General features: G+C 44.1%; 1 protein-coding gene across 2 annotated transcripts in view; it reads right to left on the minus strand.

The window, feature by feature from the left end:
• The window catches only part of SLC24A4 (solute carrier family 24 member 4), a 172351-nt gene that overhangs the window by 8367 nt on the left and 146939 nt on the right, over nt 1-17045 (minus strand). For both annotated transcript variants that reach the window (XM_033850703.2, XM_033850702.2), the window contains exon 13: nt 3621-3787. In XM_033850703.2, coding sequence (XP_033706594.1) covers nt 3621-3787 — 167 coding nt within the window. The remainder of the gene's footprint in view (nt 1-3620; nt 3788-17045) is intronic.

Here is a 17045-nt window from a genome sequence, read left to right on the forward strand (position 1 = left end):
GTACTCTTTATTATTCACCACACACTGGTGAGAGAGGCACTGTTATTATGCCCAGGGAAATGAGGATCAGAGAGGTTAAGTTACAATGCTGGTGGGCATGAAGCCGGTGAGCAGTAGAGCAGCGATCCCAGGCCAAGTCTTTCCAACTCTGAAGCCTGCGCTCCAACCTCGCCGTCATGCTATCTTGTGTGAACTTCTCTGGGATCTCATCTTATTATATCCTTAGCATAAGTTCCAAGAAATAGACCTGCTGGATCAAAGGATTCGCAGGCTTTTAAGGACCTTGAGGCATGGTCACACAGTCCTCTAATAAATGCCTGACACTTGGGAGGTGGTTGGGCCCTGAGCAGCAGCCAGGTGGAAAGCCCTAGAAAGTACTTGGACCCCATTCAAAACGCCCACTAGTCCTGGCTCACCTCCCCATCTAGAAAACGGGAACAGTGGCATCTCTTAGGGTTGTTCGCCTCTTGGCTGTTGGCTCCAATCCCAGCAAATGGTTGGATGACTTAGGATAAGCTGGTTTGCTTCTCTGAGCCTCAGCTCCCTCATCTGTAAAATGGACTTTTAAATGAGGATTAAGTGAGAAAATATGAGGTGACAGTGCCTGGTCTGTGAAAGACATTCATAGGTGTATGTTTCCTTTCTCTTTCAATCACTCGTCTTGCAATCTATGGGGGCAGAGAAAATTAGGGTGATCAGACCCAGATGAAGTGTGCTTTCTAAGGGCAAAGCTCAGCCCTGGCATGTAGTCAGAGCTCATGGACTAAAATGATATCCCTCCTAGGACAAAGCTTTGCAGATGGGTTTGAAGACGCTCTACCCTCAAAACAGTGCTCAGCTCAGCATCACCAGGTGCGGTGACTGGGCTGCCCTGGGCTGTGAAAGAAGAGAGACACTGAAGACACCAAAACCACACAGCTGTTCGATCCATCAATGCTTAACCCATGCTGGCCATGAAGGAGGTCTCCACAAGACTGCCCGGGCTGTGGCAATACTGGGGATGCTTCCTTTTTTTTTTCTTAAATTACTGAACTACATGGCTAAGAAGCCGGGGGCTGGAAGGACAGAAGGAAGGTTTCGTGTGTGTGCGTACACTCTCCAAGTGTTCAGGACCAGAGATGCTACGTGAGGGTGGCTTTGCCTTGGACTCCAGCCCTGGGCTCTCAGAGCCCTCCTGATGCTTGGGCTTCAGAAAGGGAAGCAGAGGCGAGTCCAGAGCTGCGCTGACCATCTGCTTGACCTTGTGGAAGTCACGCCTCCTCTTTGGTTTTCACCTCCCCAGTAGGGCAAAGGTGCTGGACAGGATGACCCATTTTGGAGGTCTCTCCCTTTTGACACTGACACTCAAGAGTCGTTTTCCGCAAAGCGTTGGGGGTGAGAGATGTGAAGGGTGGCTGGGGTAGGGTGTGGGCAGGTGAGACGTCACTGCTCCCTGGTGCCCCCATCAGGACATGAGGAAAGTAAGAGCATGGCCCCCAGGCAGGCACATCTTTCTTCAGTGGAAATCAGGCTAATGTGGCACTGTCGTCTTTACCATTTTCTACTGTGGAGGCCATTCAATCACCTCAAACTGAGGCTAGCTGAAGTTCAAAACCGCAGGTAAGAGCGCCCCAGCAAGGTGGTTCCTGTATCTCCCGCCAAGCCACTGCCAAGGGTCTGCTTTAAGAGGTGAGAGCGGGGTTTGTAAGTCAAGGTCGGGGGGATGGGAGTGTTATTAGATGTCCTACCTCACTGCTAATGAGTAGAACTGATTTCATAATACTGTTGTTTTCATTAATTAGAGAAGAAACAAATTTCAAACAGTCATTAATTTGATCTTCCCTAATTTTCACACCCACTCAAATGTCACGAAATACTTTTTTCACTAGCAGTGTCGTTTGGGGAATGCACTTTAGTAAGAGAAATCGCTGGACTCTTTTATCAAATGTGAAGAGGGGCTGACCTTTAACCCTATTCAGAAAAATTTAAGTTTGCAAATTCAGTTCATTTTGAGGCCAGTTTTCATTATGTCTGATTGTCATCCTTTTCTGGGGGGTTTAGATAGTAGCTACTTCCAACTCTTCTTCCTAAACACACACGCGCACACACACGCACAGACATGTGCACACACACGCAGTGCGCACACACACACGCACACCCGCACACATGTGCACACATACACACATGCGCACACGCACGCACACACACCAGCATCTAAGGGGATTTAAACCTCTATCTGAACAAGCGTGGAAACAGTGTTGGCTGCATCTCATGGTGAACATGGCTGAAATTTAGTTATGATCAATTTGCTATGCTGCAAGCTCAGACCTGATGCCTGAACGGAGACCTTCCATTCTCCCAATAACCAGTCCATTTCGTAGAGGGGGCGACCATGGCTAATGGAAGCTGAGTCACCTACCCAGGTTTCACGGCTCACAGGGGGAGAAGCAGGATTCACATCCATTCCCATGTGACCCCACAGCTCTTCTTTCCCCACCAAACTGCTTCCCTGGGGTTAAGGGAAAGGGGGCCCCTGTGTCTCTGAAACCAAGACAACCTTGCCCTGTGTGTTAGGCGTGTGGGGACATCAGGTGTTAGGACGAGAGTGAAGTGGCTACATGCATGCCACTGAGGCGTGAGTGGCTGACAGGTGCGCTTCCCAATAGAAAGGCAGAGGTCCTGTACCTATTTCTCTCCTTGTTCCCGGGCTCCCCCCCCCCACCGTGAGGGGAGGGGAGGGGAAGAGGAGGGGCCCCACAGGGTGATGCAGAGCGAGGCGGAAGGGGCTCCTGCTTGGCCCTGCCCAGCCAGCGAAAGGTTTTTCCAGGGAGCTGTCAGGTGTGGCCAGACCAGCTACGCCAAAGCCTCTCTGTCTGAAAATCTTTAGTCCAAACGGCACCTGAAGATTCCAGTAACAACCTGAGAGGCCGTTCAGGAGACTGGTTGAGATCCTGGACTCTGGAGACCAATACCCAGGTTCTAACCCCAACTCTAGAACTTACTAGCGGTGTGACTAATTGTGCAATAGTTGCTAATTGTGTAACTAACTGGGCAAATGACTGAGTCTCTAGGCCTGAGTTTGCTCATCTGTAAAGCTGGCATAATAAAACTGCTTACCCCATCGGGTTGTTATGAGGACTAGAAGAGTCTACCTAAAGTTTATATCTGTGCCTGGACATAGAAAGGGGACAGGAGCATGTCCTGGCAGGCGGCATGGAAAGGGCTGCCTTGTGTTTGTCTCCCATTGACTCCAGTCTCCATCACATTCCCCTATGGATACTGAAAAGGAAGGGAGCCTAGGGATTAGCCCTCCAGGGCTTCATACAGAGACTCCCCACCACCCCTCTTCCCATCACACCAGAGCGGCGTGTCCCAGGCTGTTCGTGTGCAGGTTCATCTGCCTCCTATGGCCACCACGGACCATGCCGCGTCCATCTGGGTATCCCTGATGCACAGCACAGCACCGCGCACTTCTGCTGAAACCCCTTCCTACTGAGAAATAAGCCAAGGTCTGTTAAGGTAGGCGACTTGCCGAAGGTGGCACAGCAGCGTCGAGCGTGCTCTTGACACCAGCTCTCCCACCGCCGGCAGGCGCCAGGCAGGAGCTGTCCGTACGGCCCACCCCCACTTCTGTCACTCACCAGCCACACCATCAGGTAGGAGAAGACAGCGATCCACAGCGTGGCAAGGGCGAAGGTGAGCATGAAGAACTTCTCCCAGCGGGGCTTACTACAGTTGGGGATGGTGACGCACAGAAGGAAGATGAGTGGCCAGGTCAACACCCACTTGGCTTTGTCCCCTCTTGCCTCTGCAGAGGGATGGGGCGGAGCCAGAAGGGAGGAGGAGAGAAACACACACTGGGTTACACACCTGCCAGTCTACCCGTCGGTTTATCTTTTCAAGCCAAACAAGAGAATGCTACGAATGTGACTCCTAGCAACGGACTTCACAGTATCACACACCTTCATACTGTCAACCTGGAAGCGATCTTAGCAAGACAGTTAAGCGTTTGTTGACTGAATAACCTCTGTCAGTCCAAATCCTTTACTTGACAGGATGAGGAAAGTGAGACCCAGAGCTGAAACAGATTTGCACAGGGCAGCTGGAATGGGGATGCAGAATACACGGCTAGGCTTTGGAGTCAGACCTGGGCTGGAATTCAAATGACCCTGAGCAATCCTCTCAACTCCACTTCCTCCTCTGACAAGAACAGCTGTAAGTAACAACAGCACAATAGTTGATGCAGGGAATATTTGCTATGTGTAGCAGGCATAGTGCTAAGCATTTTGCATCTTAGTAGTTTCTTCACCTGTTAAATGGGAACATTATCTCTTTCTTGGTTCTTGCAAAAATGACATGATACAATGCACGTAAAACAGCCAGCGCAAAGAGCCTGGCACAGCAGGTGCTCTGGAACTCTCAGCTCCTTTGCTCCAAGGTCACATAGCCAGTGGCAGATGCAAGACTAAAATGTGGTGTCCTGCTGGCAGGCATGACCTCACTGGCCCCTACCAAGGGAATCTGCAAACAATTAACAGAGGAGAAGTGGCCTCAAAAGCCACTGAGTGCAAGCATAGTGTCCTTAATAAGCCACTGGGTATTTGGAGCACATGCAAGCTCAAAATAGGCTTGTGGGTGATGCCAATGAAATGGTGGAGGAAGGACCTCTGAAAATTCTCTCCTCCATAAAAGCAATGAGAACACTAGCAAAAATGGTCAGAGTCAACTTGTTTTATTTTATTTATTTATTCTTGGCTGTGTTGGGTCTTTTTTGCTACGCATGGGCTTCCTCTAGTTGCGGTGAGCGGGGGCTACTCTTCGTTGCGGTGCACGGGCTTCTCATTGCGGTGGCTTCTCTTGTTGCAGAGCACGGGCTCTAGGCGCGCGGGCTTCAGTAGTTGTGGCACGTGGGCTCAGTAGTTGTGGCTCGCGGGCTCTAGAGCGCGGGCTCAGTAGTTGCGGCGCACGGGCTTAGTTGCTCCACGGCATGTGGGATCTTCCCGGACCAGGGCTCGAACCCGTGTCCCCTGCATTGGCAGGCGGATTCTTAACCACTGAGCCACCAGGAAAGCCCCTCAACTTGTTTTGGAACTCTGGACATTAACCAAAGCCTTGTAGCAATCCAGGGAGTGTTTATTTAAGAAAATTGTCTGGGTATTAGTAAGAACAGTGAACTTTATATAGAATTTTAACTTGCCCTGTTTTCATTCCCTTTCATCAGCTTTGGAGTAGCCTTGAAAAACCAGTAGCCTGGCATCCACCAGAAAGGGTAGGACAGGATTAGAGCGCCTTCCAAGTCCACTCCCAGAGGACTGGCATTATCTGCCCTGTCTGCTGGTTTCCCGGAAGACCCCACTTTCAAGGCTGTCTTTGTTTTACCTGAATCCGAGCTCACCCAGTATGAAAAGCCTTTTCCTTGAGGGCACTGTTGAAAACAGTCAGGGGCACTTGTGGAAAACTGTGCAGCCTGAGGTGCTGGACAAACAATAGGTTAATGAAAAAGCTTAAGAGGAAAAGCTGGTAGTGAGATATCCATAGAGGGCCTGGAAAAGCTCCCACATAGTTCTGGGAAGCTGAAAGTCCATGAGCACGCGTAGGGCTGTTCCCAGGGTTATTTTCAGGCTCAGGAAAGACTTGAGAACGTCCTAAGCTTTCACTTCTGCCTAAAACTGAGACTCGGAGAAAACAAGAAGTAAAGGCCAAGGTGGAGTTGTAAACTGCCTGCCTGGGTGTTAACGGCGTGCCCCCAAACGCACACAGAGCCCATCAGCGAAGACTGGGACACTCGCTTCACCCAGGCATCTGAAGAAATCTCTGTGCAATCATTAGATGGCCTTAGGCTAACCTCACGGATATTTCAGTGGTCAGGCAACAAAGAATATAGATTTTACAGAATTAGAAAAGTCACCAAACAAACAACAACAACAATAAAGCAACAACAAATAGTCCTGGGAAAGGGGAAGGCTGTGATTCCTTCTTCTTCTTCTTCTTCCACATTATATTATTTTATTTATTTATTTTTAAGTTTTTCATTGGTATTTTTATTTAACAATTCATAAAGAGAGGAAAAGATTAATAAACATATTATTTTAAATGTCCAGTTTCAACCACAAAAATTACAAGACATGCACAGAAACAAGAAAGTAAGGCTTATACATGGAAAAAAAGCAGTTAATAGAAACCATCTCTGAGGAATTCCAGATATTGGATTTACTGGACAAAGGCTTTAAATCAGCTTTTTTTTTTTTTGTGGTACGCGGGCCTCTCACTCTTGTGGCCTCTCCCGCTGTGGAGCACAGGCTCCGGACGCGCAGGCTCAGCGGCCATGGCTCATGGGCCCAGCCGCTCCGCGGCATGTGGGATCTTCCCGGACCGGGGCACGAACCCGTGTCCCCTGCATTGGCAGGTGGACTCTCAACCACTGCGCCACCAGGAAAGCCCCTAAATCATCTATTTTTAAATATGCACAAAGAAGTTTTAAAAAGGTCTCAAAAACAAAAGGGAAGCATGAGAATGATTTCTCATCAGAGTATCAATAAAGAAGTAAAACTTATAAAAAAAGAGCTGACAGAAATTCTGGAATTGAGAAGTGCAATAACTAAAATGAAAATTTTACTAGAGGGGCTCAATAGCAAATCTGAAAAGGAAGAAGTGACCTCGGAGATAAGTGAACTGAGATTATCTAGTGTCAGGAACAGAAAAAGAGTAAATAAAAACGAACCGTGCCTCAAAGACCTGTGGCACACCACCCAACATGCCAACATATGCATAACGGGAGTATCAGAAAGAGAGGAGAGAGAAAAAGGGGCAGGAAGAATACTTGAAGAACTCACGCTCAAAAACTTTCCGAATCTGATGAAAAACATTAATATATACATTCAAGAAGAATATACCTTCTTTTCAAGTTCACATGGAACATTCTACAGGATAGGCAATATGTTAGGTCATAAAACAAGCACCAATAAATTTAAATGGATTTCAATCATGCAAAGTATATTCTACAACCATTCCACATTGGAAAGAAATTAGAGAGCAGTAACAGAAGGAAAACTGGAAGATTTACAAATATGTAGATATTAAATAGCACATTCCTAAACAACCAATGGGTCAGAGAAGAAATCACAAGGGAAATGAGAAAATACTTTCAGATGAAAGAAAATGAAAACATAACATACCAAAACTTATGGAATGCAGTGAAAGCAGTGCATAGAGAGAAATTTACAGCTGTAAATTCCTATATTAAAAAGGAGGAAAGAACTTAAATCAGTGACCTAACTTTCTACCCTAAGAGACGAAAAGAGCCAATTAAGTTCAAAAAAAGTAGAAAGAAAATAATCAAGATTGAAGTAGAAGTAAGTGACATAGAAAAACAAAACAAAACCCAGAATCAAGTAAACTAAAAGTTGGTTCTTAAAAAGATCAACAAAATTGACAAAACTTTAGCTAGACTGACCAAGAAAAAAAGTGAGAAGACTCAGATTACTAACATCAGGAACGAAAGAGGGACTCCACTAAGGACCTTACAGAAATGAAAAGAATTATTAAGGAATACTATGAACAACAGTGTGCCAACAAATTAGATAACCTACGTGAAACAGAAAAATCCCACAAAGACAGAAACTACAAAAAGTGATTCAAAAAGAAATAGAAAATCTGAATAGACATATAACAAGAGACTGAAACAGTAATCGGAAAAGCTTCCTTTAAAGTAAAGCCAGGACCCGATGGTTTCATGGGTATTTCCACCGAATGTTTAAAGAAGAATTAGCATGAGTCCTTCATAAAACTCTTCCAAAAGATGAAGAAGGAGGGAACATTTCCCGATTTGCTCTATGAAGCCAGTAATACCCTGATACCAAACCCAGACATCAAGAGAAAACAACACTACAGGCCAATATCCCTTATGAATACGAATGCAAAAATCCTTAACACAATTCTGGCAAACTGAATCCAGCAACACATAAAAAGGATTATATACCACGACCAAGGGGAATTTATCCCAGGAATGTAAGGTTGGTTTGACATATGAAATTCAATCAATGCAATACACCACATTAATAGAATAAAGGACAAAATGGCACGATCATCTCAATTGAGGCAAAACAGTCATTTGACAAAATCCAACACGCTTAACAAACTAGGAATAGAAAATTTCCTTAGCCTGATAAAGGACATCTATAAAAACCCCACAGCTAACATCATACTTAATGGTGAAAGGCTGAAAGCCTTCAACAAGATGAGGATATCTGCTCTTATCATTTCTATTCAACATTGTTTTGGAGGTTTGAGCCAGGAACAGTAGACAAGGAAAATAAGTAAACGTCATTCAGATTGTAAAGGAAGACATAAAACTATCCCTATTTGTAGATGGTATGATCTTGTATAGAGAACATTCTAAGGAATACACACACACACACACACACACACACACACACACACACACACACACACAAACTGTTAGAACTAAGAAACAAATTCAGCCAAGCTGCAAGATACAAGATCAATATGCAAAATTCAGTTGTATTTCTACACACTAACAATGAACATCAAAAACATGAAATTAAGAAAACGATTTCCATTTACAATAGCATCAAAAAGAAAAAAATACATAGGTTACATAGGAATAAATACAACAGAAGATTAGTATACTGAAAACTAACAAACATTGCTGAAGGAAATTAAAGGAGACTTAAATAAATGGAAAGACATCTCGTACATGGATTGAAAGACTTAATATTGTTAAGATGGGGCTTCCCTGGTGGCGCAGTGGTTGAGAGTCCGCCTGCCAATGCAGGGGACACGGGTTCGTGCCCCGGTCCGGGAGGATCCCACATGCCGCGGAGCGGCTGGGCCCGTGAGCCATGGCTGCTGAGCCTGTGCGTCCGGAGCCTGTGCTCCGCAACGGGAGAGGCCACAACAGTGAGAGGCCCGTGTACCACCGCCTCCCCCCCCAAAAATATATATATATATAGTTAAGATGGAAATACTCTCCAAACTGATCTACAGATTCAATGCAATCCCTACTAAAATCCCAGCTGACGTTTTTGCAGAAACTGACAAGCTAATTCTAATATTCATATGGCAATACAAGAGACCCAGAACAGCCAAACCAATCTTGAAAAAATAATGAAGTTGGAAAACTTACATGCTCTGAATTTAAAACTTACTTACAGAGCTACAGTAATCAAGAGTGTGTCCCAATGAAGATGTTAAAAAATAAAATAAAATAAAATAAAATAAAATAAAATAAAATAAAAAAATAAAAAAAAATTCAAAAAAAAAAAAAAAAGAGTGTGTGCTACTGGCCTAAGGATATATAGAACAATGAAACAGAATTTACAGTCCAGAAATAAACCCATACATTTAAGGTGAATTGATATTTAACAACAGTGTCAAAACAATTCAATAGGGAAATAGTAATTTTTTTAGCAAATTGTGTTGGGACAACTGTATACAGATATGCAAAAGAATGAAATTTGACCCCTACCTCATACCATATACAAAAATTAACTCAAAATATCTAGTGTTCAGAATATATAAAGAGGACTTCCCTGGTGGCACAGTGGTTAAGAATCCGCCTGCCAATTCAGGGGACACGGGTTCCAGTCCCGGTCCAGGAAGATCCCACATGCCACGGAGCAACTAAGACCGTGTGCCACAGCTACTGAGCCTGTGTTCTAGAACCCACGAGCCACACCTACTGAGCCCACGTGCCACAACTACTGAAGCCCATACGCCTAGACCCCGTGCTCCGCAACAAGAGAAGCCACTGCAGTGAAAAGCCCGTGCACCACAACGTAGAGTAGCCCCCATTCGCCGCAACTAGAGAAAGCCCCCGCGCAGCAACGAAGACCCAACACAGCCCAAAATAAATAAATTAAATAAATTTTAAAAAAAGAATATATAAAGAACTCATAACTCAACAAATAAAAAAAAAATCCCAATTTTAAAACTGGGCAAAGGGGGAACTCCCTGATGGTCAGGACTTGGCACTTTCACTGCCAGGGACCCAGGTTCGATCCCTGGTTGGGGAACTAAGATCCCACAAGCCTCATGGTGCAGCCAAAAAAAATAAAAGTTAAAAATTAAAAAGAAAAATAAAAATGGGCAAAGGATTTGAATAGACGGTTCTCCAAAGAAAATACACAAATGGCCAACGAGCGTGTGAAAAGCTGCTCATCATCTTTCGTCATTAGGATAATGCAAATCAAAACTACTTCAGACCCACAATTATAACGATAATCGAAAAGATAAATAATAACAAGTATTGGTGAAGATGTGGGAGTATAGGCACCCTTATACCCTGCTGGTGGAAATGTAAAATGGTCCGGGCTCTCGGAAATTAGTTTGGCAATTCCTCAATATGTCCCACAAAAACCTGTACTCAAGTGTTCATAGCAGCGTTATTCATAATAGCCCCAAAGTGGAAACGACCTAAATATCCATCAAGTTATAAATGGATAAACAAAATGTAGTTATAGAAACACAATGGAATTTTCACTCATAAAAAGGAATGAAGTATTGATACATGCTACATGGATGAACCTAGAAAACACTGTGCAAAATGAAAGAAGCCAGACACAAAAGGTCACATATTACATGATTCCATTTATATGAAATGTCCTGACGAGGCAAATCCATAGAGACAGAAAGTAGACTGGTGGTTGCCAGGGGATGGCGGAGGTGGAGAACGGGGGGGAGCGATTGCTCAGGGGTATGAAGTTTCTTTTCCGGGTAATGAAAGTTTTCTGAAATTATATGGTGATGTTGCACAACTTTGTGAACAGACTGAAAAACATTGAACTGTATACTTTATTAGTATGAATTTTATGGTTTATAAATTACAGCTCAATAAAAAAATTGCAAAGTAGGCTGGCAGTAGCAGTTTTAGCTCTGTAAATCTGTGCTTGAATCTTTCTGTCACTAAGAACATATTTGCTAAGAAAAAAAAACCACCCAGCCTGTTTATAATAACGAATCAGGAGAATATGGTTAGCTAGAAATCAGCAAATCCATTCACGTGTTCATCCTAGATGCTACATCTAGAAAAACAGCTGTCTTCCCAGGTCTTCCTCTACATATACCTTTCTGCACCTTGTAATCCTTGCACGAACAGCAGAAAGTTTTCCTACCTGATTAGTCTGTCCAAAATTTCAGCCCACATCCCAATTCATCCAGGCCGCCAGGGAAGGCCTAGGGCATCTCCAGAATTGACCTAAAACACTGTGTGTAAGGGAAAAATCCACTTTGAGGAATTGTAACCCTGGACACTTACATGCTCAGGAGCGCCTTTGTAGATATATACAAATGCCACAGCAGAAGGATAATTTATTTTCACAGACGCCAAATTGAAGCTGATGCTTGTCTGTTTGTCTAGCATGGGTTTTGAATCCGGTTGGGACATCTGCCCTGATCTGGTCCCACCCGGCTGGCAAGCCTCATGGCCCACCACTGTTTCCTAAGAAACAGTGCTCCATCAGACCTGCTCTATGGCTGTGTCTTCCAACTGTTAGATGAGACCCATTAGCGGACTGTGAAATCAATTAAGTGGGTGGCAACTAGCATTTCCTTAAAAAGGAAAAAAAAAAAAGTATTAGAGTTACGGTAAACGAGTTAAATACTATTCTGAAGACTTCTGTTTCCTTTTTATAGATATCTGTGTGCGTGTGTAAGATATTTATTACTGTGCGTCATGCTCCAAGTGTGGAAAACTTTCACAGTGGTCATGCTGTGCCCCACCCCACCCACACCTTCCACCTGTCTTCAGCGTCTCCATTGTTTAATGAGGCACCGTAAGACACCAGACACCGAAATACTTATTGTGGTTTCCACGAGCAAATGCAAGGCAGGGTGAGCAGGCCTAGGACTGGCTGGTTTGAACAGTTTCAGCGGGCTCTGGGGGACAGGGGCTGTCTCCAGTCGTCTGGTACTGACCCTGCAGTGATCAGGGCAAAGAACTAGTACCTCCTGGAGTGCGAGAGCCAGACAGAGGCCAGCGATTCAGAGTGCTGAGCTCCGGAAGGGGTAGTCTGCATATGAAAAGTGTACTTCTGGATGGGTAGCTGGCTATCTCTAAGAATTGGCTAGCCCGAGCAATGCTGGGTTGGGCAGGGCATTCGTTGCTCTTATCTGCCTAGCATCCACGCCCCACTCCTGGTAACAGCATGCTAATGTTCCCTTAGGGAACGAACCCTCCATTCCACATCAGCCATGTGGTTTGGAGGGCTGACTCTACTTCCTAGCTCTATGGGTGGGTGTGTTGAGTCCAGCTTGGCTACTCAGTGTGTTCATTCTCAGTGCCAGGCACTATTCTAGGTACTGAGAATCCACCAGTGGACAAATCAACAACCCTTGCCATTGAGTGGTTTACATGGGTTTGGGGTTGGATGGATAACCCATTTAGAGACCCATGTGTGGATTCTGCCGGGAATCACTGTCTGTAATATCTATTATCCCTTCCACCTTACTAACAGAACCTATTTTGCTTTGGACAGTAGGTTCCTAGCTAAAAACCTTAATTTCCTAGGCTTCCTGGCAGGTAGGAGTGGCCATGGACAGTTCTGGACAATGAGATATAAGGAGATGTCTACGTGGTAGGTGACTATCTTCCTGATAAGAAGAGACAGGCTTAGTGACACGTGTCTCCTGCCCTGTGTCCTTCCTCCTTGTTCCTGCCTGGAACATGAACATACAAGCCACAGGAGCCACTTGGCAACCTTGAAGACAGAAGTCACCTGCTAAGGATGGAAGAACAGAAATGGGACACCAATGGTATGACAGAGCTACGAGACTCCCTCATCTCAGGACTTCTTATGTGATAAAAATAAATCCTTTGAGGTGAAGGCTTTGTCACATGAATTTTCTGTTACATGCAGCCGAATGCAATCCTTAACCCAGCCAGAGGCGCCACTGGTTAATCCGATGGGAGGTAAGCCTAGACGGCTGGTGGTCACCTTGGCAAGCTGCCAGAGGGTGAAGCCAATACAGGGAAAACCTTGCTGAGAGATGTCCCAGGGTCCTGTAACCATTTGAGCCCCATGTTGAGCTTTGCCTGAAAGTAGATTCTCTCAGTGAATCTGCCACTACGGGCCCTTTGGCTTAAACCAGCCTCAGTTGGATTTCTCTAACATTAAGAGTCTGGACTAATTAATAGGTGAAGCGATAGAGTTTGGGGGGCTACAGGACAATGTCTATCCTGAGGGACACTCTCCTCTGACACCACCAGGAGCCCCTCCAGCCCCCCTTCCAACTGCCATCCCTTCAAGTGCAATGTCAGGGACAGCTGAGAGATGCTCCCTGTGGATGCCAACTGATGTGCAAATGTAAGCATGAAAGAAGGGCTGCTGGTGTTTCTTCCACTCTCAGATTTCTTTTTTGAAGTAGAAAATTACAATTTAATTATGTGAAAAAAAATCTTTAAAATGAACTCTAACAAAACAGATGGCTAATCATACTGGAGGGAAAAACATAAGAACAGATGCAGCTGCTAATGAAAAACTTCAAACAAAATAATTTGGATAGTTAACTACCTAGAGTGGTTAACCTGCGGTACGTGGGGATGTGTGTGTCACCAGATGATGTAGATATTCATGGACCCTGGAACTAGGAGTGTTTACATGATCTAGAGAGCATAGGTCCAAGACTAGTGTTCTCGAGCTTGAGTATAACTCAGAATCCCCTGGAGCTAATGATTTGGCAGCTCTGGAACTGGGCTGGGGGTGGGGGGGGGGCGGAGGGGGGTGGTCAAGAATTTGCATTTGTTAACAAGTTCCCAGACGCTGCTCACGCTGCTTGTCTTGCCCCTTTGAGAACCACTATTCTAGATTAACTCCATTTAAAAACAGAGACAGGGCTTCCCTGGTGGCGCAGTGGTTAAGAATCCGTCTGCCAAGGCAGGGGACACAGGTTCAAGCCCTGGTCCGGGAAGATCCCACATGCCGCGGAGCAACTAAGTCCGTGTGCCACAACGACTGAAGCCCGTGAACCACAACTACTGAAGCCCGCGTGCCTAGAGCCCGTGCTCTGCAACAAGAGAAGCCACTGCAGTGAGGAGGCCGCGCACCGCAATGAAGAGTAGCCCCCGCTCGCCGCAACTAGAGAAAGCCCGCGCACAGCAACGAAGATCCAACGCAGCCAAACATAAATTTAAAAAAATAAAAAAAAACTGAGATAATTAAGATGCTGATGCTGCTTGTCTCGCCCCTTTGAGAACCACCATTCTAGATTAACTCCATGTAAAAACTGAGATAATTAAAATATCATAAAATTCACCCCTTTTAAAGTGTACGATTAGGTGGGTTTTGGTATATTAGAAAACTGTGTAACCATCACTACATAATTCCAGATGATTTTCAGGACCCTGAAAAGAAACCCCCCTCCCTTTTAGCAGTACTCCCCATTCCCCCTCCCCTCAAGCTCTGCCAATCACTGTAGTTTGCCTATTCGGGACATTCTATATACGTGGAATCAACACGCGGCCTTTTGTGGCTGGCTTCTTTCACTTAGCATAATGTTTTCAAAGTTCATTAATGATGTAGCATGAAGGAGTATCTCATTCCCTTTTATGGCCAAATAATATTCCATTATACGAATAGACTGTATTTTGTTTAATCTGTTCGTCACTTGGATATTTGGATTATTTCTATTTTTTAGCCACTATGAATAACGCTGCTATGAACATGCGTGGACAAGTTTTTGTGTGGACATATGTTTTCATTTCTCTTGAGTATCTAACCAGGAGTAGAATTGATGCACCATATAGTAACTCTATGTTTAACTCTCTGAGGACCTGCTAGCCTGGTTTCCAAGAGGCTTTACCATTTTACATTCCCACCAGCAGTATACGAGGCTTCCAATATATCCACATCTTTGCCAACCCTTTAGGGATGTCTTTTACTATAGCCATTCTAGTGAGTGGTTAGTGGTATCTCACTGTGGTTTTGATTTGCATTCCCCTGATGACTGATAGTAATGTTGAGCATCCTTCATGGACTTACTGGCTGCTTGTAAACCTTCTTTGGGGAATTGTTGACTCAGACGCCTTGCCCATTTATATCGCTGAGTTCTAAGAGTTCTGTATATATTCTAGACACTAGATCTTTATCAGAAATATAATTTATAAATGTCTCCTCCCATTCCAGGAGTTGTTTTTTCACTTTCTTCATAGTGTCCTAGAAGTCACAGAAGTTTTTAATTTTGATGAAGTGTTTTTTTTTAATTTTATTTTTTGGCTACTTATGCTTTCGATATATTTAAGAAAGCATGGTCTAATCCAAGGTCACAAATACGTACCTATGTTTTCTTCTAAGAGTTTCATATATTGAGCTACTACATTTAAGTCTGTTTCATGTTAACTTTTGTATATGGTGTGAATTAGGGATCCAACTTCTTTTTAAAAATGTGGCTATCTAATTTTCCTAGCGCCATTTTTTTTTTTTTTTTTTTTTTTTTTTTTGCGGTACACGGGCCTCTCACTGCTGTGGCCCCTCCCATTGCGGAGCACAGGCTCCGGACGTGCAGGCTCAGCGGCCATGGCTCACGAGCCCAGCCGCTCCGCGGCATGTGGGATCTTCCCGGACCGGGCCACGAACCCGTGTCCCCTGCATCGGCAGGCGGACTCTCAACCACTGCGCCACCAGGGAAGCCCACCATTTGTTGAAAAGACTGTTTTTCCCCCACTGACTTGTCTTGGCACCCTTATGCAGAATTACTGACCTTAAACGTATGGGTGTATTTCTGGACTCTCAATTCTAGTCCATTGATATATATTTCTATCTCATGCCAGTACCAGGCAGTCTTGATTATTATATCTTCATAATAAGTTTTGAAATCAGGAAGTCCTTCAACTTTGTTCAAGATTGTTTTGGCTATTCTGGGTCCCCTGCATTTCCATATGAATTTTAGAATCAGCTTGTCAATTTCTGCAAAAAAAAGCTAGCTTGGATTTTGATAAAGATTGCATGGAATCTGTAGATGAACTTGAGGACTACTGGCATCTTAAAAATTTTAAGTCTTCCAACCCATGAACTCAGGATGCCTTTCCATTTATTTAATCTTCCTTAATTTCTTTCAATAATATTTTATAGTTTTCAGTGTACAAATCTTGTTCTACCTTTGTTAAATTTATCCCTAAGTATTTTGTTGTTTCTGATGGCATTGTAAATGAAATTTTAATTTCATCTTCAGATTGTTAATGTATAGAAATACAATTGGATTTTGTATACTGACCTTGTATTCTGCAAGTTTATTAACTCTTATAGGGTTGTGGGGGTTTTGGGGTGGATTTCTTAGGATTTTCTATATATAAGATCATGTCATCTGTGAGTACAGCTTTACTTCTTCCTTTCCAAATTGAATGCGTTTTATTTTTCCTTGCCTATTTACCCTGGACAGAACCTCTAGCGCAATGTTTAATAGAAGAGGAAAGAGTGACCTCTTTGTCTTGTTCCTGATCTTAGGGGGAAAAGTCTTCAGTCTTTCACCATTAAGTATGACGTTAGCTTTGGGTTTTTTTGGAGATGCCCTTTAGCAGATTGAGGAAACCTGCTTCTATTCCTAGTTTGTTGAGTGTTTTTTTTTTTTTTTTTAAATCAAGAAAGGGTGTTGGATTTTGACAGATGCTTTTTTGTGTCTGTTGAGATGATCATGTGGTTTTCACCCTTTAGTCTAAAAATACAGTGTGTTACATTAATTGTTCTTCAAGTGTTGAATCAGCTTTGCATTCCTGAGATAAATCTCACTTGCTTAACTGTTTATAAAGAAGAAAACCAAGATGCATGAAGATTAATGAACTGCCCAAATCTCACAGAAAATTAGTGGCAGAGTCACAAATAGACCCTGCTTTCCCAGCCAATGGCCTCTAGTCTGGCCCTTGTGGGGAGGCAAGGGGATGCAGGTGAAGGTGGAGCGTTGTCAAGGCTGGATTAATGAACAGACCCCTCATCATTATTCAACATTTGTGCTGTGCCTCACACATCTCGGAGGTGGTTTTCACAAATACTCTATTTTCCATATCAACACTCTATTTTTCATATCTCCCCATTTCACAGGTAAGTAAGCTAAGGTTT

Source organism: Tursiops truncatus, chromosome 2, assembly GCF_011762595.2.
Source record: "Tursiops truncatus isolate mTurTru1 chromosome 2, mTurTru1.mat.Y, whole genome shotgun sequence".
Taxonomy (NCBI): domain Eukaryota; kingdom Metazoa; phylum Chordata; class Mammalia; order Artiodactyla; family Delphinidae; genus Tursiops; species Tursiops truncatus.